At 39.6% G+C, this 26,255-nt stretch overlaps 1 protein-coding gene across 1 annotated transcript in view; it reads right to left on the bottom strand.

Moving 5' to 3' along the window:
- The window catches only part of LOC107396560 (gamma-aminobutyric acid receptor subunit gamma-3), a 179,384-nt gene extending 153,786 nt beyond the window's left edge, over nt 1-25,598 (bottom strand). The window contains exons 1-2 of the mRNA XM_070544193.1: nt 24,956-25,598; nt 24,509-24,663 (exon numbers count right to left, since the gene is read on the bottom strand). Coding sequence (XP_070400294.1) covers nt 24,509-24,663; nt 24,956-25,104 — 304 coding nt within the window. The 5' untranslated portion in view covers nt 25,105-25,598. The remainder of the gene's footprint in view (nt 1-24,508; nt 24,664-24,955) is intronic.
- Between the last annotated feature and the right edge of the window lie 657 nt (nt 25,599-26,255).

Raw genomic sequence — 26,255 nt, 5'->3', positions numbered from 1 at the left:
TTCTGCAGTTGAAATTCTGCAGTTGAAATTTTACAGATGAAAATTTTGCTGGTGTATTTTTAGTTTCAAAAATTTCAAATAAATTATTTCATTGAATAAAAATCAAAGTCAATAACTACAAAAGTCATATTGTGGTAAAACTGTATTTCTTCTATAAATACATGGTAAAACATCTTGCTGCAACAGTTAAAAATGGCCCCTTAGAATCAAATGAAGATCCTGATTGGTTGTAAATAAGTGGATGGTGTTAAGGGGATCTTGCGCTTAATGAACCTCACATTGCCATGATGGGTCAACAATAGTTTTGAGGCTGGATGAAACTTCCATAACAATGTCTCAGCAATGTATCGTCAGAGTTCAATGTGGAGTATAACATTGTCTTATAGATGAATTATTTAGATGTTGATCTAGGTTCTTAAGTATAGATGTGTGTCGGTTTTGGGAGTGAAGTTATGGAATGGACTTAATGATAAACTGAAGATGTGTTATTCTTTGTCATTTTTCAAGAAAAATTAAAAAATTTGCATCTTCCAAAGTTATAGAAACTTAGTTTGATGTCTAACCTTGTGTTGATTTGATTTCTTGATTTATCATTGCTTTTTCTTTAAATGTTATGCATCTCATCTATCAGCCTTGGTTAAGGATTCGATTATCTCTATGGGAGTCAAGGATAGGCTAATTATAAGCCACTAGGCTTCAACCTATTCCTTTTTCTGGTTGCTTGATTACTTTTATGTAAAATTGATAAATTGTTGTTGATCGAATAAAAATATCTATCTATCTATCTATCTATCTATCTATCTATCTATCTATCTATCTATCTATCTATCTAGGTTCTTGTAAGTCTTTAAAACAGAGCCAGATGTGTTGCTGTTTGAGATCTTTTAGCCTAGTTCATGTTGTCAGACAAGATCTATCAAACTAATTTATTAATTAATGTGGTAGTAACCAGGCCTTGGTGTGGAACTAAACTCAGCTATACTAATAATGTAGTAAACCTTGGTCATGTTTAAAGGCACACTTGGCAGTTTGGGCTTGCTTTTAGCACCCCCAGTGTCCATTTAGTAGAACCAAAAGCGAAACATGTCCTCACTATGCATTCATCTTTTGAGCACCGTCATCTTAGTGCTGAAATGTCTCCTCAGCCTTCATTAGTTTCTACAGGTTCAGTTCATCACTAAATGAAACAAATGCAAAACATGCAGGAAACCGCCCACCCCACAGAAGCTGCAGTTGTGATTTTCTGGTCACAGAGGGCGGTTAGAGTGGCATTTCATTAACCGTGTAAAAGGTAATTTTAGCAAATACTGGCTCAAGAAAATGACAGAATGGTAAAAAGTTGCAAAGTATCCCTTTAACACATGAACAATTACCTTTTCTCACAAAGGGCCAGGCTATAAATATCTGTCTTCCCTCAATGAATGATATTATCATTCGAAAGCAGTATTTCGTATTTACTCAGGTAATCTCTGTCTGATATTGAAATTTGTTGGGTGATCCAAAAAATAAAAATAAAAAGTGCAAAAAAAGCAAAAACTGAAGACATTCCTAAGCAGGCAAATACAACATTGTCAATGCAGTTGGTAAATCTGAGACTTTGGACTGAACTGACAGGAAGTGTGCTGTCAGTAGTATCGCTTCACATCAACATCAACTCAATGATCTGTCTTAAAGCTCTGACTGCCTTTAGGGCAGGAGCGTCGTTATCTGATATTGGGTGAGTTCGATACAACCCCGTTTGCTGTTGAGTTGACCCTAAAGCTCTAGCTTGAAAAACAGAGAAATCCTGAAAACTGACGGACCAGCGCTTCTCTCTGCTTGACTACATCAACCCAAACAGGTTCTGTGATTGTAAAAGATGAGGTGGTCTGAAGAACCACTCAGCAGGAAGTAAATTGATTTAAGCACCCATGGAGAAAGAAACCTTTCTAATCACGTTTATGTACTTGTGAGAGGTGATTATCTCATGCCTGGGTTGTTGTTGTTGTTGTTGTTGTTGCTGTTGTTGGTGGTGGTAAGATAAAAGATTGCCATCTGTGAGTTTCTTGGCTGCAGCTCGGTGTTGTTCACTTTACCTACAGATTAGTACTGAGTCATTAATTAAAACCGCGTAAATACACAAGTGTCATTCCAGTAGGTGTCTTAATTAAAGCCCAACTAAAATGAATCTGAGGCTTGAACACAATCAAATTACAGTATATTTACTGTTCAAGCCTTAATCAAACATAAACACCCACTGAAATTTTTTAATAAAGGACAGAATTTTTATTGACAAAAGAAATCTATGTGTTGTATTTTCTTTTAGTCTAGCAGGTTCTGGGAACGGTTGGCTTTGTTTGAATTCAAGCTACGACGGCAAACCTGCAAAACAAGCTAGCTTAAACCATTTTAAGCCTCTTAACATTCTAACATAGTGCAGCTATGCATATTTTGTGGAGATTTAACAACAACAAAAAAAAATTATGAAATGCATTTGTCCAACTATCTGGCCCAGTCAGTTGGTTGTTTGTCTCATCAGAACACTGCACTTCCGCACTTCCCTGCGTGATCCACTAATTATGCACTCACGCATATTGCAACAGACCACCACTAATGTGAGAGGTTCTCCGCTCATAATATCCTAAGAGAAACAACCAGCTGTTACCACTTCAACTTTAGGACAAACTGAATGGGAAAAACACCATTTGAAGTCACAGAAAGACCTAGAAAGCTGCGGCTGGTATTTAGCGCTCATGTTCTCTGTGGCAATGGGCATTCCCATTTCAGTTGGAAATACCCTGGGGAGGATAGCCATGATGGGGAGAAGTGAGAATTTTGAGACTGTGCTTAAAAGTGTGATTATGTCTGACTATAATAGGCCCCTGGGATTTTCATGCATGCTGAACATGAAAACAGTCTCCTGTACCTATCTCCTGCATTAGCTTCTGATAGATGGTGGCTCTACAATCTGAAAAGCCTGACAGGTCTACGTCACACAGTCACTTAAGATTCATGGACTCACCTATCTGGACTTGCGTCCAGGAAACAGTAGAGAACGTCTCAGATACTCTACCACACAGCAGAACTCCTTCAGTCTTGAGTTATTTGTGGGGATAAACCATCAAGATTGCAAGATTGTGTCAGATATGATCCAAACCCCAAACCCAGCTTGGTCTTATTACCAACTAACGGCATCAACACTGCTTTAAAGCTCTACGGGACAGCCTGGCAGGTCTTTTGTGGTTCCTTATTAACTTCGAAGGAATGAAGGACGAGACTTTACCAAGCTAAGAATACCAAAGAAACTTTTTGTAGGTGATTCAAGCCAAATTCTTGAATCATTTCTTCATTTGCAAAGATTTCAGTCAGCAGGAAGCTTTAAAGAGGTATTGAAGTCGAAAAACGTCATTAGTTTGCAAATTTATGGGGTAAGATTCCAAAACATGAGAGTATTTTGGTTAAATTTACAAGTTATTATGATAAGAAGCAAGCTGAGGCATGGGGTAATATCACCATGGCAATGTAAAGTTCACCGCGCAGGACAACACAGTAGAGATGACAGCGAACGGGGGTGGGGGGGGGGGGTGGGGGGGGGGGGGTACAAACATGAGAAATGGGTTCAAGGCTTTATTTGCAGGTAGCTTTAAAGTGATTTCCAGCTGCATGCTGCTCGTTTGTAACAAACGAATCTTCGGTTCTTTTAAAATGAACGAAAGTCTCAAAAAACCTTCAAGTCTAGTTTGTGCGTTTTCTTTTTAATGTGCACTTAACCGGAATTCATTGTCAAAAGGAAAGCTGTTTTCAAAACCAGGAAGAAACGGGGTTTTAGCGTTTGGATGGACACAAATTGGGAAGAGTTTGAGAAAACCCGTCCAATTTTCTATTCCAGAAAAAGTTTTGCCTCAATATCTGTTTGATTTGTTTTCTACTCAAGCAGAAGGCATCACAAAATAATGAGAGATTTGCAACACCTAGTATAAAGTGATAATAGTGTGTTTTGAGAAAGAGGTCCTTTTTAACTAGACGTCTTCTTTTACTTACAGTAGAGAATTACCGGACTAGGCAGTAAACAGAAGTTCCACGAACTTTGGACATTTTAACACACACTTTTTCTTTTTTGCCTGTTGAAGCGGTTACTTTTCGTGACAGATTTGTGTGCAATTATTTTTGAAGAAATCCAAACGATGAAAAATGAAAGTAAGTCATGAAACTGTGCTCCTGTAAAACAATCCAGTCATATTAAAATATGAAGTGTTCTTTTTCCGCTTGCAGCTTTAATAAAAAAGGAAAATTGTATTTTATATTTACAAAATAAACAACTTGTCCTTGAAACATCTTTTCCTATTAATTTTTATGAAAAACTGTGTAATGCTTGTTACAGTTTACATAAATCTCTAAAACGTATGTTTAAAAAAATATATATATATAATATAAATTATCTATTTTTCCTTAACTATAATAGGCAAATGTTGCATTCAGCTGGGACAGTTAATCTCTTGAAGACATATTCAGACTTGTATTCTATGGAACTAGGACTGGGGAAATATTACATTTAACTTGTAACATGTTTTGTAACTGTAACTTTCATTTTGTAGTAATTCACATTTTGTAACAAACAACTTTTGTAACTAGTAACTTTTGTAGCAGGTAATTCACATTTTGTAACTACTAACTTTTGTTTTGTAGCATGTAATTTCCATTTTGTAACATGTAGCTTTTGTAACTAGTAACTTGTTTTGTAGCAGGTAATTCACATTTTGTACCATGCAACTTTTGTTTTGTAACTAGTAACTTTTGTTTTGTAGCAGGTAATTCACATTTTGTACCATGCAACTTTTGTTTTGTAACTAGTAACTTTTGTTTTGTAGCAGGTAATTCACATTTTGTACCATGCAACTTTTGTTTTGTAACTAGTAACTTTTGTTTTGTAGCATGTAATTCACATTTTGTAACATGTAACTTTTGTTTTGTAACTAGTAACTTTTGTTTTGTAGCATGTAATTAACATTTTGCAACACTTAACGTTTGTTTTGTAGCATGTAGTTTTTGTTTTGTAACACGTAACTTGTTTTGTAACTAGTAACTTTTGTTTTGTAGCATGTAATTCACATTTTTGCAACACTTGTTTGTTTTGTAACATGTAAGTTTCAGTACGTGACATAAAACTCTCATTATGTAACTTGCAGAAACAAATCAATGTACAAGTGTCAAGTCAGGCTTGGACTTTTTCAGACTAGGAACCATCTTCAGCAGAAGGGGTTCCACAGGGACAATAAAGGTGGTACACCTCTGAGGTGTAATTTTACCAGAGAGCATGGTGTTCTGAGTCAGCCGTTCAGTAACTTCAGAACTAAATACATCTACCAAAATCAGAGAGGCAGCCGGTAAGATAAATTTATAATATATTGCTGGTTGTGTATGGACTTTGCTGCTGGTTAAGTGGTTAAATAAGAAACCTGACCTGATTGTTTGTTTGCTTGCCTAGGCGTGGCCCAAACAATTGAGACTGTTGATTTGTTTGGTATAATCACAACATTGTTTGTGTTTATTTGCCAGTTAGTAAGATAATTACTTTATTTTGAATCTGAAAATGGTTTTAGCAAGTTGTTTATTGCAGTTTTCTCAATATTTCATTTGGTGGCAACTCTGCTCCCAAAATGGTTTGTTCATTTATGGGTTCTGTGATTAGTTTCAATGGAAGATGAATTATAAAAGATAATGATAAATAGCTTATATTTTTCTAAGGGAACTATTTGATGTTTAACACTGTTTAAAAAGTAATGCTGTTTAAAAAATAATTATGTAAAATTCTGTAAATCTAATTTAAGGTTACATGTCTGCTTGATTGAAGGTTTTTCACCTGACCTGAGCTGACATGCTGAAAATAAACACAAAAGCAAAAAGTGAAGCATTGTTTCGGTCTCGGAGTGAAATCCAGTTTCTAAACTCTGGTGGATGTTTATCCCTCTCAAGTGGGGAAGCACAAAACAGTGCGGGACTTTGACAACAAGTTTCAACACTCAAAACACACATCTCAGTCTACAGTTACAAAACTTAAATCTACGTTTTACAAAACATTTTGTCCCAATTCTAGCTTCCTTTCCCAAAGAACCTATGTCTTCTCTCTCTTTACCAGTAGGTGGCAGTAATTTTTAGAGAAATTAAACTGATGTAAATCAAGACCTTACATTATTAGAGCAGGATTTCATATCCGAGACACATGACTGGCTGATAATACAAAGCCTGTTATTGGTTCTTTGGTAAGGAAGCTAGAATTGGGACAAAATGTAGACCTGAGTTTTATAACTGCATATTGTGTTACAACCCTGTAAGTGTTGGGTGGTTGTTAAAGGAGGGGTAACATAAGGAAACTGGAGAGGTTGATGGTGATAAAATAAAATTGGGTTTTAGCAACAAAAGGTAAAACACAAATACCTCCTCTGAGTAAAACAAAGGGGACAACTATGGTTCTACTTTATTAAGGGATGGAAATAATAAAATTATCTACAATGCAAGATGGCGGGGGGAAAACTCAAAACACCCGAGGTAAACGGCCTTAGGGAGAAACAGAAACTGCACTTTTAATAAAATTTTACACGGAGTAAATCTTTCACAAATGAAACTAAACTCAATAGCTTTAAATAACAATTACAAAGGTACAAAGACATTTTTGCTATAAAGTGAGGATCCAGATGACTAGAAAATATATTCAAGACTGCTATTTACACAGGCTAGGGAACAACAAAAACTTAACCTTTAAGGGCAGAAAAACAAATAATAAAGTAACTTGATCAAAACAGCTAAATAACAAAAGGATTTTAAACCAAAAGAACAATTTTACTTAACACAGAAAATCTAAATTTCTTAATCCTGTCTGAACTGTTATCTAGCAGGATCTGAGGACCGAGGAGTGAAGACCAGTGTGTGAAGTTGTAGTTCTCTGCTAGGGTGTTAGCAGCTGCAGAGTTTTATGTCTTCAGTGCTATTAGTGGATTGAATGCAGCTGGTGCATGGAGAAATCTGTAACTGAAGGGAAGCTCTGTCAGGTTGGGGAGCTAGCCATGGTGCTGGTTTCAGAAGAGCAGAGCGGAGCTGGCGCACGTAACATGACAAGATGTGTGTTTTGAGAGTTGTGATTTGAAACTTCTATGTAGTTTTTTTTCTGTAAGTTACAAAATGAAAGTTTCATATTACGTACCAAATATTACATGTTGCAAAACAAGAAGTTCATGCTACAAAACAAAAGTTATGTGTTACAAAACAAATGTTACATGTTGCAAAACAAGAAGTTCATGCTACAAAAACGTTACGTGTTACAAAACATGAATTACATGCTAAAAAACAAATGTTACATGTTGCAAAACAAGAAGTTCATGCTACAAAACAAAAGTTATGTGTTACAAAACATGAATTACATGCTACAAAACAAAAGTTACGTGTTACAAAACATGAATTACATGCTACAAAACAAGTTACGTGTTACAAAACATGAATTACATGCTACAAAACAAAAGTTACGTGTTACAAAACATGAATTACATGCTACAAAACAAAATTTACGTGTTACAAGACATGAATTACATGCTACAAAACAAAAGTTACGTGTTACAAAACATGAATTACATGCTACAAAACAAATGTTACATGTTACAAAACATGAATTACATGCTACAAAACAAATGTTACATGTTGCAAAACAAGAAGTTCATGATACAAAACAAAAGTTACGTGTTACAAAACATGAATTACATGCTACAAAACAAAAGTTACGTGTTGCAAAACAAGAAGTTCATGATACAAAACAAAAGTTACGTGTTGCAAAACATGAATTACATGCTACAAAACAAATGTTACATGTTGCAAAACAAGAAGTTCATGATACAAAACAAAAGTTATGTGTTACAAAACATGAATTACATGCTACAAAACAAAAGTTACGTGTTACAAAACATGAATTACATGCTACAAAACAAGTTACGTGTTACAAAACATGAATTACATGCTACAAAACAAAAGTTACGTGTTACAAAACATGAATTACATGCTACAAAACAAAATTTAGGTGTTACAAGACATGAATTACATGCTACAAAACAAAAGTTACGTGTTACAAAACATGAATTACATGCTACAAAACAAATGTTACATGTTACAAAACATGAATTACATGCTACAAAACAAATGTTACATGTTGCAAAACAAGAAGTTCATGATACAAAACAAAAGTTACGTGTTACAAAACATGAATTACATGCTACAAAACAAAAGTTACATGTTGCAAAACAAGAAGTTCATGATACAAAACAAAAGTTACGTGTTACAAAACATGAATTACATGCTACAAAACAAAAGTTACGTGTTACAAAACAAGACGTTCATGCTACAAAACAAAAGTTACGTGTTACAAAACATGAATTACATGCTACAAAACAAAAGTTACGTGTTACAAAACATGAATTACCTGCTACAAAATGATAGATACAGTTAAAAAATGTCTCAAGTTAAAACATTCGGTACAAGTTGCATGTAATATTGTCCCTATCCTTGCTCCATCTATGCAGCCTTCTGATGGAGGATCTACAGGTGGCAAGAGCCAATTTTGTTTCTTTACATTTTTCTTGTCATATAATTACATAAAACTTATCAAAATGTTGATATATTAAATATCAATGAGTAGATAAGTAAAAAAAGGATGATTTGTTTTACGTTCTAGGTGTGAAAGTACGGCAGCATAGAGCTGCCACCCACGTAAAAATAACATTTGAGATATCACATTACAGTGTGATATTTTTTCAACCAGATATTTTCCTGTTCTTACATGATGCATATCTATCAAGATTGTACATTACAAATATATTGTACATACATATGTTGTTAGAGCATGACATATTGTTGAAACGTGAAAATGATATTGCAGGTTTTCCCCCAGCGCATTATAAGCCAGGAGGACCGCCAGTTCTTGCTTGGTCTGATGAATGAAGGTTGGAGCATCCTGCATGTTCTTTACTCTCTTTAATTCATATTCTTTAAAAATACGGTCTCAAGTGGGGTGCAAGAAACGCCCTTTGATCCCTCTCAGAGTTTGAATTATGGGGGAGCTAGGGTGATGGACTCCCCTGGAAGCTCTCAACGGTCACACCCAGCGGGAAGCCCAAAAAATGGTCCAGTCCGCACCTCGACTCTTCCGGAGCTAAAAGGGAGGTGATCAGACCCCCCCTTCCCTCACGGGGCTGTGTAATGGGCCATTCCCATCTGTACCGGGTCGGCCCGGGCCGGGTAGCCCCTGTCGGCGCCAGCCTGGCCCGGTTGATTCCACACATCCTTGTCTTAAGCCCATGTGGGCTGATTCTACCCACCAATCAGAGGCTTGCTCTAATGGAAGGTGTGAATTTGCTGTCAGCAGTGGGCGTGTTGGCCCTGGTCGGCCTGAAGCAGACCCCCTCGAGAAGAGGGCTGAGAATGAGCCTTGGTTGGCCCGGAAAAATACCAGGCCACCCAGATATGTAAACAACCTACGCTACCCGGCCCGGGCCGACCCGGTACAGGTGGGAATGGGGCTAAATTCACGCCCTAACCACTTAGATCCCCCATTTGTTAGCACCAGCTGCATTAATGGTGACACTAGTTTCTTTAGCTTTTGGACTTTTTTTTCTAAATCTAGGTAAATATTGGTAAATTTGGTGGAAACGGCAAAGTGACGGAGATTTAGAGGAAATGTCTCTCGGAAGTGAATTTGATATTCACACCATCGAGCAGTTTTTATTCCTTTTGCTAATTCGTTACAGAAAACCAGATATAAATAATGCTAATGAATGCAGTTTTGTTCATTTAAAGTATTCATTTGCAAGAGTTTAATAAGTTCATAAAAGTTAGAATTTATTGTATTTTGTGTCCTTTGCCACAGCAGGAACCTTCTGTGAGGACCGAACCTGGAATTACACGGCCACTTCTGCAACACGAGCAAAAACAAAAGCCCTGAAGTCAAAACCAAGTTTCAACACCGGTATAATAAAAACTTTATCCAAACAGATGCTCTGCATTATTAATCTGTGTTTGCTTTGTAGCAAACCAGCTGCTGCAATCCTTTCCCCCTGACAATACCCAAAAGGTAGATTTCAGTGTAGCACCACCTGCTTTATTGAGCTTTCTGTTGCATTGTGGGTGATGTAGGAATATGTTTAGATTACAAACGCCAACCGCTGAATCTGCTCTTCACACCTCGTGCCGACAACGTTGGAGGGTTGAAACGCTAATCACCCTTTCAGGATTTATTATCACACACACACGCTGTTGAAAAGACGCTTTCATCAAAGAGCTCCTAAAAGATTACTTCTCCAGCTCGTGTCTAGGAGAAGGTGCCATTTCACCTGCTCCATGTTTATACTTTTGCATCTGTGTGTGCACGTTGCTGAGTGTGACGCCACCGCCTGCGGGTGACTGTCGTCTCAGGTAGCCTGGCCACCGAAGATGTGAGAAGAAGCATTTGCCAGGACTCTAAACTCTTTTTATCTAATAAAATGTCACCAGGCTTGAAATATTGAAGAGGCTCGTGTGAGGATTGTCTTTTCAGACGGTGAGGTGGCACAGCAGTGGAAACTCTCAGGTGTGTGTAGATGAAGGAGAAGAGACCTGCGAGACCAAAGTGGACTTTAAACCCAGGAAAAGATCTAAACCTGAGGATCAAGAAATAACTGCTAAATGAAACTTTACAGGAGTGTTCTGTGATGCAGCGGGTAAACATGAACGAAGAGTGCATTGTTGCATGGGAAGACACTTTCAGGACTTCCATGACATCAAAACATCACAACTTCAGGAGTAAGTGATGTCACTAAGTGCGATTAAATGCAGGTCCAAGTTGAGCTACAACAATCGAGCTAAGACCTTAACCAGAGTTAGCTTTTTAGCATAATTAAGAAATGAAGCGTGTTCCACTCCGTGAAAGTAGCATGCACCTTTTCCTGTCGGGATTCTTCCGTTTAGCATTTATTAGCAGCTTACTGCTCCCCTCCATGGGGATGCGTCAATGGTTCATTTTAGATGTAATTTTAAGCATTTTAGCCTCTTGGATAAGAAACTAAAACGTTCTTGTCTTAACTAAACTTCCAGCGTTATCAGAGCTAAACAGGGTCTGTGTGGTAGAAGAGAAAATGCTACAACTGAAGGAACTGAAGCAGAAATTTGGCCGCCGTTTGCAGAATTCCCTTTTTAAGTTTGGCCTCGCTCTTTAAATCCTTCAAGAGTTTTCATTTGGACCACATTTAAATGCTTGGTAAATAAAAGATCCACGCAGCCCGTGAGTACGTTTTACGTGAAACCCCATTTTTTTTTATCTCACTGTAAAATCTAGACGGTAAATGTTTAATTCATAAATAAAGCCTCAGGAGTATTTACTTTCACTTCCATAACAGCTGCTGTTTTCCTGCCAGAATGCACTTTTTCATAGACTTAGTTGCACACACACACACACACATGTTTGTACATCTTCCTGCTGCATACTCTGTACTGGATTTAAGACCCATTTGTGATTTGGTACACTCACATTTCTGAAACTTTCCATCGTTTCGCATTTATTCAAATGTAATTATTAAATCTTGGTTTCAGGCTGGGTTTTGATCCATTTGGGTGGTCATAATGACGAGGAACACCCTGCTAGAAAACACTAAATGAATTCATTAAAGATAATCATTTAGATGTGACGCGATTAAAGAGCATTTCAATCGGAAAATTGCTAATTACCAAAAGAGGACCGCATACGGTTCTTGAAAATGAGTGCATGTGTCTTTACAATGAGCTTTGATTCTAGTTCTTGTGGTAATTGAATGTAGACTCAAAAGGTTGTTAATTGTACCTCTGTCACAAAACCTCAGAAGCTACTGGACAGTGGCTCTGGTAAAATATCCTCGGGTTGTGACAGTTTTGCATTTTTCATGTCTCAGAAAAAGGGACGCGGCAGTGCTGGCCTCTGTTATCAGTCCTAGACCATTTGTGTGCGTAGCTTAAAGCGCTCTGATGTCACGGGACCTTTCGAGTGAACAGTGGGACTTAGAGGATGAATGTATTTCATCATACTGTAGACTGCTAATGTGGAGTGGCTGCGGATCTACTATGAGCCCCTCCCGGATGACCTAGCTTCTCATCCTATCTCTAAGGGAGAGCCCAGCCACCCTGCGGAGAAAACTAATTTCCGCCGCTTGTATCCGCAATCTAGTTCTTTCGGACACTACCCAAAGCTCGTGACCGTAGGTGAGGGTAGGAACATAGATCAACCGGTTAATCGGGAGCTTCGCTTTCTGGATCGGCGCTCTTCACCCTGGCAGATCGGTACAACGCCAGCATCACTGCAGATGCAGCACCACTCTGCCTATTGATTTTGCTCTCCATCTCCGCCTCACTCGTGAACAAGACCCCGAGGTACTTAAACTCCTCCACTTAAGGCAGGACCTCGTCCTGACCGGGAGAAGGCATTCTACCCTTTTCCGACTTACTGTAAGACCATGGTCTCGGATTTAGAGGAGCTGATTCTCATCCCAGCCGCTTCACACTCGGCTGTGAACCACTCCAACGAAATCTGGAGATCACGTCCTGATGAAGCCAACAGGACCACATCGTCTGCAAAAAGCAGAGACCCGATCCTCAGGCCACCTAAACGGATCCCCTCAACACCTTGGCTGTGCCTAGAAATCCTGTCCATAACAATCATGAACAGATTTGGAGACAAAGGGCAGCCTTGGCGGAGTCGTACTCTCACTGGAATCAAGCCCGACTTACTGCCGGCAATGTGGACCAAGCTCTGGCAATCTCTGGCAATGTGCTATAATTTTTGTTTTTGAGTTAACAGCATTTTCTTGCAAAAAGTTTCTTTTAGTTAAAAAACAGAAATGACAATGTAGCAAAAACCGTTTGGCAAGATATTCGTTCTGGTGGGTTTGGCCTTTAAGAGCCAAGCAATATTGCAGCTTTTTAATGTACTAAACTTTTCTGATTTAGTTAGCATCTAGCATCCTAATGCTAGCATATAGTCAAATATGCCCGTAAGTCATACACAGCTTTGGAATTCACCAAAACTTGTCCAGTGCTCCAATTTCCAACCCAGATGATTGAATCCACCGAGACTTGTGAGTCGGATGGATAAGACTCTAACGTGCGATCAAAAAGTGGGTCAAACATCCTTTCAGTTTCCAAAAACTGCAAAATCACTGCTGTTAATATGCACATAACTTACGTGGCAGGGTTATGAAATGGATAACAGGCACATGGAGGTTTAAGGAATGGAAACACGGAGGATCATGGAGGAAAAGAGAAGGATGGGCAGAAGAGGGGTGTGACTGAACGAGAAGCTGATGGAAATAGAGCAAAAGAGACAAATTCAAGAGCAGCTCTGTTTCCATTTCTGATGCACACCTGGTTTTCACCTGAATCCTTCAAGTCCTGCTTCTTAGTGACACACATTACGCCCATTCACTTTACTCCTGTTTTTAAGGAAAACAATGTCTGAACCAAAATGGTGAAGAAAGTATTAAAACTCCTCCGACCTCTTTAATATTCTCACACGGTCTCTTCGTGCAGATGTATTTGTTCGTGCCAGACACATTAGGTGAAGCGATAATCATAGATATGATTAAAGCAAGTCTGTGTGAATCAATAGCGTGTTAGCTGTGGACAATTACTGCCTTCTGTCACAGTTACAACCCATAATCCCACACACGGACAACGGGTAAGCACCGACAGGTTGGCTGTATTTGCACAAAAGCTCAGATCTTAATGATTTCAAAGATTTTCCAACAGAACAGGAATGTAAATAAAGATGTTTATTCGATGTTTTGATCCAATATTGTCAAAGTTTTTGTAGAGTTACAGGAAATCTATCTCCTTTAGATTTAGCATACAGCTGCACCTGTCAAACTGATGAGTCATGGCCCATTAAGGCACTGTTCTCAGTAAAAAGGGTTTTACGCTAAACTTGGCAGTTTTTGCTGTATGTGCGCTTCTTGTCAACACGTAAACTGAGTTCTGATGACAAAAACAGGAAGTGGATCCTGGTTCGAGTCTAACTGTTATGCTAAACTAACCTTCAGGTGATACCAGCTTCGTGGTCACTTAACTTTCACCTCTCTGGTTAGCTATCATCCCTGGATCTGCATCTACTGGAACCAGAAACCCACATGGTCAAAGGAAACAAGAGAGCACTAATGACGCTACTGTCACCATTTTCTAGGTCCAAACATCCTTTGTAGTTCGTGACTTCAAATGGTGTTTTTCTTTTTGGGACTCTGGTAGTTTGTCCTAAAGTTGAAGTGGTAGCAGCCGGCTGTTTCTCCTTCTCTGATGTTATTGAGCGGAGAACCTCTCACACCAGTGGTGCTCTGATGCTAAACATGCAGTGTCATCATTGCCTTGCTATTACCGTTACTGGGCATGTAAAGTGGCGCGCTGCTACAATGTGACTGAATGAATAAGGTTTTTAACATTTATTAGGCAGGCTGGATTTGTATTCCAGATATATATAATTCTATTGTTCCTGGTAGAATTTAACATTCCAGATATCAGTAAGAACATTTTGACTGAATGAACATGTCAGATATCTGAATGTTCATTCTAGATGGTAAGAGTCATTCAGTTAAAACAGTCTTTGATGTTATAGATATTCGTCGTCGTCTTTCTCCGCTTATCCGGGTCCAGGTCGCGGGGGCAGCATCCCAACTAGGGAGCTCCAGACCGTCCTCTCCCCGGCCACCTCCACCAGCTCCTCCGGCAGGACCCCAAGGCGTTCCCGGACCAGATTGGAGATGTAATCTCTCCAACGTGTCCTGGGTCGACCCGGGGGCCTCCTGCCGGCAGGACATGCCCGAAACACCTCCCCAGGGAGGCGTCCAGGAGGCATCCTGACCAGATGCCCAAACCACCTCAACTGACTCCTTTCGATCCGGAGGAGCAGCGGTTCTACTCCGAGTCCCTCCCGAATGTCCGAGCTCCTCACCCTATCTCTAAGGCTGAGCCCGGCCACCCTACGGAGGAACCTCATTTCAGCTGCTTGTATCCGCGATCTCCTTCTTTCGGTCATTACCCAAAGCTCATGACCATAGGTGAGGATTGGGACGTAGATCGACCGGTAAATCGAGAGCCTGGCTTTCTGGCTCAGCTCCCTCTTCACCACGACAGATCGGCTCAGCGTCCGCATCACTGCAGACGCCGAACCGATCCGCCTGTCCATCTCCCGATCCCTCCTACCCTCACTCGTGAACAAGACCCCGAGATACTTAAACTCCTCCACTTGAGGTAGGACCTTATAGATCGTAACTGTGTTATAGAAGATAAAAGCAACGTTGCAGTTACTTTGCTCAGTAACTCGTTACTTTTACAATGTGGTAACTGAGTTACTAACTCAGTTACTGTTTGAAAAAAGTAATTTGTAACTATAACTAATTACTTTTTTAATGTAAGATATCCAGCACCATCAATGAGTGAGCACATCATGAGTGGAAGACCCAGGGAAGTGCGTTGGTATGGTGAGACGACAACCAGATGGTCCAGTCGTTAGTTTCCATCCGAGCCGTGTTATTGGCAGAGGTTTTAACAAATGCGAGAGAACCTCTCTATTGTTGTGTTGTTTGTTTTCACATTATATTTATAGCAATACTATGTTAGAAAGTTGTTAAGATGCTTGAGAAAATGTTTTAAGCTAGCTTGTTAGGTAGTTTTCCTATTGCACCTTTAATAAACTCGACAACTAATCCTGCCTGTCACTCCAACTCCTGTTATTCATCCATTCACATACACATTCACACGCTGGTGGTTATGAGCTACAGTGTTGCCACAGCAGCCCTGGGGCTAACCTGCAGAGTTGGGGCTGCCGTACACACTAGGCACCGTCGTTTCCACTGACCACCATCAGCACGGAAGGCTAGTAACTATGCCCTAAATCCTGCAGAAACTACCTAATCATATTCAATGCAAGTGTTTTGGAGCAACGAAACCTGTAGAGCATGGAGGATAGTGGTGAAGAGCAGGAACGGACGTATCTTCTAAAAAGCATCTGGTGGTTCCAGGTTATGAGACCGTTTCACGGGGAGTGGTGCTGCCAGTGAATTTTATTGTGTGGCGGCCAAAATTACATTTGTTTGACCACAACTTCCAAACTTCTCCGTTTTTTATGAACTCCAACATTGATTTAAGCGTGTCTTCTTTAATGTGTTTGTGTATTTCTAGAGTGCCTTCTAACTTTAATCACACTCTAAAATCACATCCCTAAACTGGGAATGTGTGTCTCCATATATACCCTTCCACTTCAGCACACTTCCATTCCCCAGTGAGGACACACACACACACACACACCCATTCAGGCTTTAGCTCAGTGTGCCAAGATCACCAGATCTCACACAGTGATCACACTCTGAACCCAAAAGGAAAGTGACACAATAGGGACACATCTTCATCCAACGCACGCTGCTTCTTATGGGAGGTGCAGCTCGACACTTGTACTGCTGGAGGGGGATGATTTGTTTCTGTATTCCACAAGTGGACCAGTCACCCACTTAATAGGAAGATTAGGCTTACAAGACTGGAAGGGACAAGATGGAAACAAAGCCGGCCACTGAGATAATACCGGAGTATCAGGTTGTGCTTCCGTGCCATGGAACGGATCTTCGTATTTTACTCATTTAAAAAGCTTCAAGGGTAAGTTCTCTTTGGTGATTAGAAAGTTCTAGCAAATGATGAGAAGGGCACATTCTGGTGTTTGGAGTCATTTTCTGCAGCATCTTAAGAGTTTGGACCTTTCTAACTACAATTTGTTTCACACTGGAGCAACAGTTAGGCTGAACAGCTGATTGCACACAGCCAGGTATTTGATATGGGTTATGCAATTCATCACTTTCAGCTTCAAACAATCATATAAACAATATAATCAACAAAACACTTTTATTAATAAAATTCCACTATCAGGCCTTCTAAATGGCACACAGGCCCTCCCCTTCCAAAGACTAAACCCACAGAAGGTGGCAGAACAAGGGTAAAATACATAGGTGGTGCATGACACTTGTAAGAAATTTAAAAAATACATAGGGATGTACCGTTCCGATTGCAATATCAGAAGTTGTTCTACATCGGCCCAATAACAGTGTATTGGATTATATTGGACGGCATCAAAAAATCTCCTATATAAGCAGTCCGTTAAGGGTTATCGTTTTTGTAACCAATGGTTAAGAAAAAATTGTCATTGTTTTCATACTTACCGTTATTGGCTCTTGTCCTCCGATTGAGTAATATCACTTGATTAAGCCTTTCATACGTTCCACACTACAAAACAGGTCAAAGTTTGTATGATTTGTGCCGATATCGTTTCAAATTGATATCGGTATCGGTTAATACCGGTATCGTATTGGAAACGAAAAAGTTGTATCGGGACGTCCCTACAAATAAATAAATACAAGATTATTTGTGGCGTAGTGTCAACTAATTTTTTCCATGTGGTTTTATTTCCAAGCATCACCAATCCCAAAAAAAACTCGTTTGGACCTCCAGGCTCCCATAGCCGCTCTTCTCCGCTTTTATACCTATTTATAAATCTTTTGTAAGTACAAGATAAAGTTTAATTTGTTGGAGAAGAACTTACAAAGCACTCATTCATACTAAACACCACTGCAAATGTATTAAAATGAGTAAACTTGACCTTTAATAGAATTGTTAACACTTTCAGCCAGTCTAGACTGTTGTGATAAATAGTTTAGTTTGGTATGCGCTAAGGCTACAAACGTCCAGTTAAACCAGAAACATGTTATACTCTGGTTCTGCAACCAGCGGTCCATAAGCAAGCAGAGGTAGTTTCTCACATCTACATAAAGAGGCAAACAGAAGCCCGTTTGATTTAGTCTGAATAGGTATGTTTGTATGAATAAGAGGCCGACGTTGAGAATGAATCCAGGTGGTACAGAAGAAATCAGCCGTGCTTCACTGACTCTACCTGAGAATGTGCTCGTTACTGGGGCTTTTTTTTTTCTCTGAGATTTGTTTTTCACTGAACCCACTTTCTTTTACTTTAATGTCCCAGATCTGTCGCTGACTCAGCGTCATCACCAACTGTGTTCATCTCTGGGTAGTTGTTGTTTATCCTCCCCCTTCCAAACAAACTCACTTTCAGTGCCTCACATTATCCTGCTCCACATTATCATTTAATGGCCAATGCTGAAATGTGTCATCTAGATCTCATCAAAAATTAAGCCACTCGATCACACAGGCAGAGCCATAGGAAGACCCCACCAACACCCCCAGGCCATTTCAGATATAAGCTAAAAACTGAATTCTGTTTGTTTACTTGTTTTTCTGGACAGGTAGCACATAAAAACTAAACCTGGCACAAAGATTTAAAGAGCAAGTCACCCCCTACCAGATTCTTACTCAGCTCCCACTTCCTGTTTGAAAAATGCAACAAATGCTGTTCCCTAGCAGACCGAGAGGGCGGAGCCGCTAACAAATGCACACACACTCAGGCTCACAACGACATTGTGACATCATATGGTACCAGCTAACGTTCTAGGGTACCTCTTGGCCAACAGCGATGGCAGATTTAAATTCAAATGCAGTGCAGAGTTTTTACCTGACAATGGCACAACACTGACGGTTTTAGACAGAAAATTAAAATTTTAACTAAAATCCAGTAAAGTGCTAAACTATTGACTACGCGTGTCTGCAGGACGATTAGACACGCATTTGTATAGTTTATCAGGAAAATAAGTTGATTTGGGGTGACTTGCTCTTTAACGTGGCAATTCCAGAACACGGCTGGGATGGTGCTAAGCTAACACCCACATATGTTTATAAAGTCGATTAGCTGTGGCACCCATATTGAATCAATGTTGACCCCAAAAGTTAAAGCGACACTGAAGAGTTAACATTAAAAGCTACTTCTTTAAAACGTGGGTTTCAGAGATATTGTAGGTAGAAACTTGAACAACTTCTCATTGGACAGCACTCTGCATTCTTTTGCTGACCAGAAACTGCACTTGACAGTAAGTAAGTAAGTAAGTGAAAGTTTATTTATATAGCGCCTTTCTCAGATATAAATCACAAAGCGCTGTACAACATGATAAAGATCAGGGCAAATACCTCTAGCCAATAAAAACATCAGAAAAACAATAGCAGTGATAAAGTAGAAAATAAAATCATGAATATAAACAAAGTGAAGGTGTGAACCCGAACAAAGCCATCATTCTGAAACATTTAGGGAGGGAACGCCTGGATGAAAAGGTGAGTTTTTAGATGATTTTTAAAGACCTCTACAGTGTTGGAGAGACGGAGATTTGAAGGTAGACTGTTCCAAAGTCTGGGTGCAGTAGTCTGAAAGGCCCTGTCCCCTTTGGTTTTCAGTCTGGTTCGAGGAACAGCCAGGAGGTTTTCAGATGTGGATCTAAGGTTCCGAGAGGTGGTGTGTGGGGATAAAAGCTCAGATAGGTAGCTTGGAGCCTGGTTGTTAAGAGCTCTATAGGTCAGGACTAAAACTTTAAACTGTATTCTATATTCTACAGGGAGCCAGTGGAGGGACTGTAAAACTGGAGTGATGTGAGCTCGTCTGCTGGATTTGGTTAGGAGTCTGGCTGCTGCATTTTGGATGGCTTGAAGGCGTGAGAGGGAGGTTTTGCTGAGACCAGTAAAAAGAGCGTTATAGTAGTCTAAGCGTGATGACACAAAGGCATGAATGATTTTTTCCAGATCTGCAGTAGAAACCAGTTTACGGACTTTTGAAATGTTTCTCAGTTGAAAGAAACAAGAGCGGGAGATGGTTTTGACGTGTGAGTCCAAACTTAAAGCTGGATCAAAAATAACTCCTAGGTTTCTAATGTTGGCCTTGGCTGATGGGCAAAAAGAGGCAATTTCTTGCTCGATTTTTGGCTGAAGTTCCGGGGATGCAGAGATCAGGGTCTCTGTCTTGTTAGCATTTAGGACAAGAAAGTTGCTGGACAGCCAGTTACTGATCTGGGTCAGGCAGAGTACAAGTGTGGCCAGCCTGTCCAACTGGTGTGGCATAATTTTGCTGGACAGGTACGAACACTATTTGGGTCTCTGTACGGCTGTTAGCAGTTTACTCTGCTGGTAGCTAATATAAACACTAGCAGTTAACTTTTTTCAGTTCACCGATAAAAAGCACAAGAAGACGAATTTTGTTTCCTTGTCGGCATAATGGTTGAAACTGGAAGTAAAGGTAAGAGAGTGTCTTTGGATGTGAAGCAAAGAGCTAAAACCAGAGTCAACATTGATATGGTCTAAACTAATTTGACGGAGCTAGCTAAAAGAGGAAACAAAATTACAAACTGATGATGACCTGGCCGTGTTGCTACAGGACTTGTAAATATTAATATTTTGATCCAATAATGTGGATCTTTTGATTACGTAGCTTATTTAATATCAGTTGGCTCATGTTAGCGTTAGCTCTTTGTTAGCGCTAGCTACAGCAGGCTGAGGCAGGGTTGTCTACGACAGTTGTAATTCCACTTTCCACCAGTAGAAAGAAGGGAACTGTTTAGTGTTGCTTTAATTAGTTGATGGCATATCTCCACTGACGACTGAGATTTTCAATAAAAATTCATCAAATAGCTCATAAGATACATACCCACAGGCAAAGACATGATGATGAGTGATGTTTATTTGACATGGACACAGCAATTACATTGGACGAACCAGATGCATTGTTTAGTGTGTTAGCACACGTGCTAATTTGCAACACTTGTCCATAGAACCTTTCTAAAAAGTAGACTACGTTTAAATAAAATACAAAGAGATCAACAATAAATCAAAGAGAAAACAGATTAAAATTGCAAACAACTTTCAATAAAAAAGAATAAAAAGAATAAAACAAGGCAATTTGAGCAGCAATGCAAGACTTTAAAACTATTCATGTAGACATTGTTGTTTAGACTTTAACCATTTTTTGAGTTCTTTGTTAAAAACGTTACTGTCCGTTTCTAGTTTTAGGTCAACAGGTAGAGAGTTCCACAGTTTGGCCCCCTTTACAGAAAGAGCAGACTGACCAAAAGAAGTCTTGCACCGCGGGACGAGACAATCGCCGCAGGTGGAGGCTCGAGTGATCGTTCTATGAGAGCTCTGACGTCTGATGGCCACAGTAGAGAACAGTTTAGACAATTTATCATTTAGACAATTGAAAAAGAATCTTAGAGTGCTAAAATTAATAAAATTTTCAAAAGTGAGAAGATTATGTTTCCTTAAAATGCGGCAGTGATGCCATTTCAGTGGTTTTTGGTCCATAATATTTATTGCTTGCTTGTATATTAAGACTATAGGTTTTAGAGTGGTGGATGAAGCCTGTGACATTATAACCTGCCGTCTACCTTTGAACAGAGGGCAATAACGATGTACATAAGACTTAAAGCAACATGAAGGCACCATTGAATTCTAGCAATAACTTGTTCAATTCAGCAATACAACACCCAGCCATATTTTTGTTGATACAGCTGCCAACTTTGTGACAAAAATTCCAATGTCAGTGAAAAAGACACATCTCAATTTCTAAGGTTGCATACATTTTAAACCTGCGTCGTTCTGGTTGTAGAGTTGTATTATCTGGCAGCAGTTCCTCTAAAAACACATTTCCTAATTTATCAAACTCGCATCTTAACATTTAGGAAAGCAGCCCCTGAAAACAATGATAAATGGTGTAGCAATGTGTCGGCTTTCGTAGCCCTTTGTCAGTCGCTCGTTCTTAGTTCTGTGGCGAGACACGTCCTGAGACGTGACTTCATCATCATGAAAAATCCCACTGCAATCATCCTCAATCTGATTCATAAGCTCCTCCACCAACCAGCACAACCTGTACTCGACAGTCAGGTGTCTCCCAAGACAAACGGCCTTGATTTCTCCTAAATTGAGTCTGAAAAGGGAGCAGTAACAATATCCTGGCAGGATGGTCGTGGTGGGGAGCTTTTCCAGTCAGTGGGCCACCAGTGAGAACACTCCAGGAATCTCACCAGTAAGGGTTTGATTAGAGGTCTAGGCCGAGAGGGGATTTCCCCCCCCCTCCAAGAAGCTCAGAGCTGTGATTGCACCATAAACAGCACAGAAATGATGTAAGTGCAATCAGAGGAGGGTCTAGGCTCGAGGTGCCAGGCTGCACGTTGCTGCTTCAGAAACATAACAAACCTGTTTACAGAGGTTCAGATTCATCGGGACCAAATCACCACCGGAAAGAGACTTCACGGTTGCTCAGTTGTCTCCAGATTTAAATACATACTGTACATTAAGTATTTTGGCTGTCTGTAAAAAAGTTGACATAGTTTTGTAAATGTATCTAATTGGAGAAATGATGCCCCTAGTGGCTAAAAACAAATATGAATGATCATAATTTTAATGCTAATGCTTTTAATGACTGTTTCGACGTTTGCAGCATTATATATCAATTAATTATTAATTTAGCTAAATAAATTATTTTAGCCAATTAAAATAAGCTTAGTTCAACAAAATTTTTTGAGTGATTTTTCTATGTTTAACAGCAATCGATACATTTTTTCAAGGTTTCAACGTTCTTGAAAGTGTGAATTCACCCTAAGGAACCCTTTCAGTGGTAATACAAAAAGATGAGCTACAAAGGTTTACAGATCAAAAAGTGTCTGAATTTTCCCAAAAAGAAAAATACAAGAAAAACAGCGCTCTGATAACAAAACTAATGGCGATATTGGGGTGAGAGCCAGCCAGAGACAAAAGCAGAACTATTGGTTCACAGAAAACCTGTAGTGTGTGAGTAAAGAAGAAATACAAGATGAGCTTCAAAACGAATGAAAAACGACAGGCAGAGCAACCTTGAACTTACCCACTACTCTACATAGCCAAACAGAAAAACCAACACTAATGAATAAATAGCTGCAGGACTACTAAACCCACGAAAAAAAGAAAAGGCTCTTAGATCCCGGACAAGCCCCCAATTACTACGTTTATGCTATATTTCTTTTAAATATCACAACTATGTGTTAATTATAATTCCCTTTTAAACAATATTTAATTCATTGGCTTTTTCAACAGCTGTGTTTGCTCCTTAGGCAACATGGCTGCATCTACTCTGCCTGCAGGCACTAACTGAGGCAATAATACTGCAGAACCTTCAAGATGGTTTTATTGTTAAAATTAAGACTTTTTCCTTTATATTCAGGACTTAAATATAGTTTAGTAAAATTGTTCCAATGTATTTTGAATAAAAGATTTTTGCCAGTTAATTTTTTTTAAATAAAAAAGTTGAGTGGGTGTGATTGGTTTATCGTCCGTGGCAAACATCACAGATTAAGATGTATGTGGACAGCGGGAATCAAAATTAGACAGCCAATCATCCAGTCAATTAGCAGAATATTCATCTGGAATGCAATTCCATTTATTGTTTCTCTGGTGTCAGCTCATTACCAGTGAGGAATTAGAGCTATTCGTTATCGTTTATGAAACTAACAATACTTGGGATGGAGTCTGTTGCAGTGGGAAGTAATTTACTAAGTAATAAGTGAATCAGTGGTGATATTGGAACATTTCTACCTTGGTCTGTGCATGTTCATGCTGTAGGAATAAATATCTAAAACAATTTTTGCAAAAATCAACTAAAAATAGTAGAAAGTAAAGTTTCATGTTTACATTTATCACATTATGGATTTCTGATTAAAATGTGGACATTTCTGTAGAAATCTTGAAAAGAGCCAACACAGCTAGAAATTCCATCAACTTTGTGAAGACGTATGCTTACACAAAATGCCTACGTTCCAGAGAATCAAGCTCAAAGGAAATGTTTAAGCTATAGGTTATAAATTGTAAGTCGCTTTGGATAAAAGCGTCTGCCCAAAAATATAAACATAAAATAAATAAATACTAAAAGTGACTCATTAGGGTAACCGTGGTAACCACCATGGCTCATAGGGGTCACCATGCCAACCACACATTTCATCCTGACAGCAAACTTAATGAAAAGCAGACTGAGATTATGCCTCAAACAGTTGCCACTTCTGAATTTTAAGTTGCATTGACTAAATAGTTTAATGACAGAAGTCTCAAATAGATCTACGTTTGAATTTTTGTTTCTACAGTGTCTTAAATATGGAGTTACAAAATCACATTTATTTTGTATGTGTACTAAAAAACTGTGGGTGTAAAGAGTTTGTTTGCAAAAATATTGTGAAGATTTTTGGTTGTAAAGTTGGAATGCCGTAGTCCAAGAAATTTTTCAATCTTCATAAAAAATTTTATTTCCCCTGGAAACATCAGACTTCAAGGTAAGACATGAAATTTGAACTCTCAAAATGTTTGCGTCTGACTCAAAAGGGGCGGGGCTTTGTTACATTTTTCACCTAAATTTCACTGTCTAGGAAACAATTTCTCAGTTTTTTTGAAAATTTTGTCTGCAATGCAACATACTTTCCTAATGATTCCTGATTTTTCATTTTCTTCTGAAAGACTTGAAAACGAGACAGAATCGCAAACTAGACAGCTGCAAGAAATGAACCAAGCTTCGGTGAAATAGATGGTCAGAGCCCGCCATTACAGTAGAACTCACCTCCAATGTCTGGCCGCAGCGTCTTGTCATAGTCCCTCAGCAGTGTGTTCAGTATCCGTGTGGCGTCCTCCTGGTGGGACCTGGGCACCAGCACCTGGTTCACGGTGGTGTCATGGAGGTCTTCTTCGTCATCTCCATAATCCAGCAAATCAGAACTGTAATAAACTAATCGTTAGGAAAACTTTGAACTCATTAAAGACCCTCACATTAAAGGATATGGGCATCAGCTGTAAATTGTGTGTGTGTGTGTGTGTGTGTGTGTGTGTGTGTGTGTGTGTGTGTGTGTGTGTGTGTGTGTGTGTGTGTGTGTGTGTGTGTGTGTGTGTGTGTGTGTGTGTGTGTGTGTGTGTGTGTGTGAGTGAGTGAAGGGAAAGCCCTGTCACCAAATAAACAATACACTGAATTGGCCCAACTTTTGAAGCTGTTGATCAATGGAGGTCGACTCACCGAGCACCTGGAGCGAGCAGAAGCGTGACCAGGATGAGCGCGAGCTTCACTGTCATTTTCCCACGCGCGGATCGCAGTCTGGCTCGCGGGAACAGCTGGATCGAGACCCCGGCGCGCGCTGCTGCAGCCGCCGCCGCCGCTGCTCCCATTAGGCACCGGGAGCCTACAGTAGGTGTGTGCCCATCAATCCCACATCTGAACTTCCTTACTCCTCCTCCTCCACCACCACCACCTCCTTCGGTCCTCCTAGCTCCTCGCAGGAGGGCTTCCTCCGGGAAGACACCCGGCGATCAATCAGGGTGATGAGTCCAGTGGGATAGAGGGGAGGAAGGGGAGGAGAAGGGGGTGTGTGGAGTCAAATCGACGGGCTTCCTCCTTTCTGTCTCTCTCTCTCTCTCCTGAACTCCTCCGGGGTATCTTCCGCGACTCAAAGGCAGCGCGTGACCTCATCCAGATGAAAGGGGAAAAAAACACTGGTCCTATTTTATCAACCCGACGTTAATTAGCCGTAACTGAGCACACAAAATAACACCAGAACCTGTCAGAACTCGGCTTCTCCGTTTCTTTCCCCCGCTTTGAAGCCAAACTTCTTATTTTTTCGCAGTCGTCTTCACAATGAACACACCTGAAGTCATAATTGGACTTTATGGCTCTCCTCCGCGCGCAGGATTCAAGATCACTTTCAGAGAGGCAGCGCTGTCCTCTAGTGGCGAGAACTGGTACTACATGCAGAAACAGGAAGCGGGAAATGAAGAAATTCTCCATTTTACGGCTGAAACTGTGAGATTATTTTACCTTTGGGAAATCTGCAGCAACCGTGTTGATGCTAGACCCCGGTAAATTCCTCCCACGGAGAATTAAAACAGTAATGAACGCAAAAAACGGATTTAAACATACCAGAGGGCACAATACTTAAAGAATACATCTAAATATACTGAGTTTGTCCGAAAGACAGGGGTGGATCTACAGCGGAGCAGGTGCCCCCTGCACTGACGCCCCCAAAGGAAAAGCCGGTGTTAGTAAATCATATTAACATTCTCTCAAATGATAAATTAATCTTATTTATTCAAGACATAAATGTGAAACACATTGAAAATTATACAATTAATGAGTAAAGAAATAATCAGAATTAAAAAATACATGTTTCTGCTTCTCACCATTAGAAAAAAAAGTTTTCCTCAGCTAGTTTTTTGTGAACACAGCAACAGGTGAATTAAACTAAAACAATACATTTTGAAATAAATTTTGAAATAACGTTTTAAATAACTGCAATGTTTGTGTTTGTAAAATTTGAGTTAAG

The sequence above is a fragment of the Nothobranchius furzeri genome, chromosome 14 (genome assembly GCF_043380555.1).
Source record: "Nothobranchius furzeri strain GRZ-AD chromosome 14, NfurGRZ-RIMD1, whole genome shotgun sequence".
NCBI lineage: Eukaryota > Metazoa > Chordata > Actinopteri > Cyprinodontiformes > Nothobranchiidae > Nothobranchius > Nothobranchius furzeri.
This window is presented reverse-complemented; position numbering and strand designations above follow the sequence as displayed.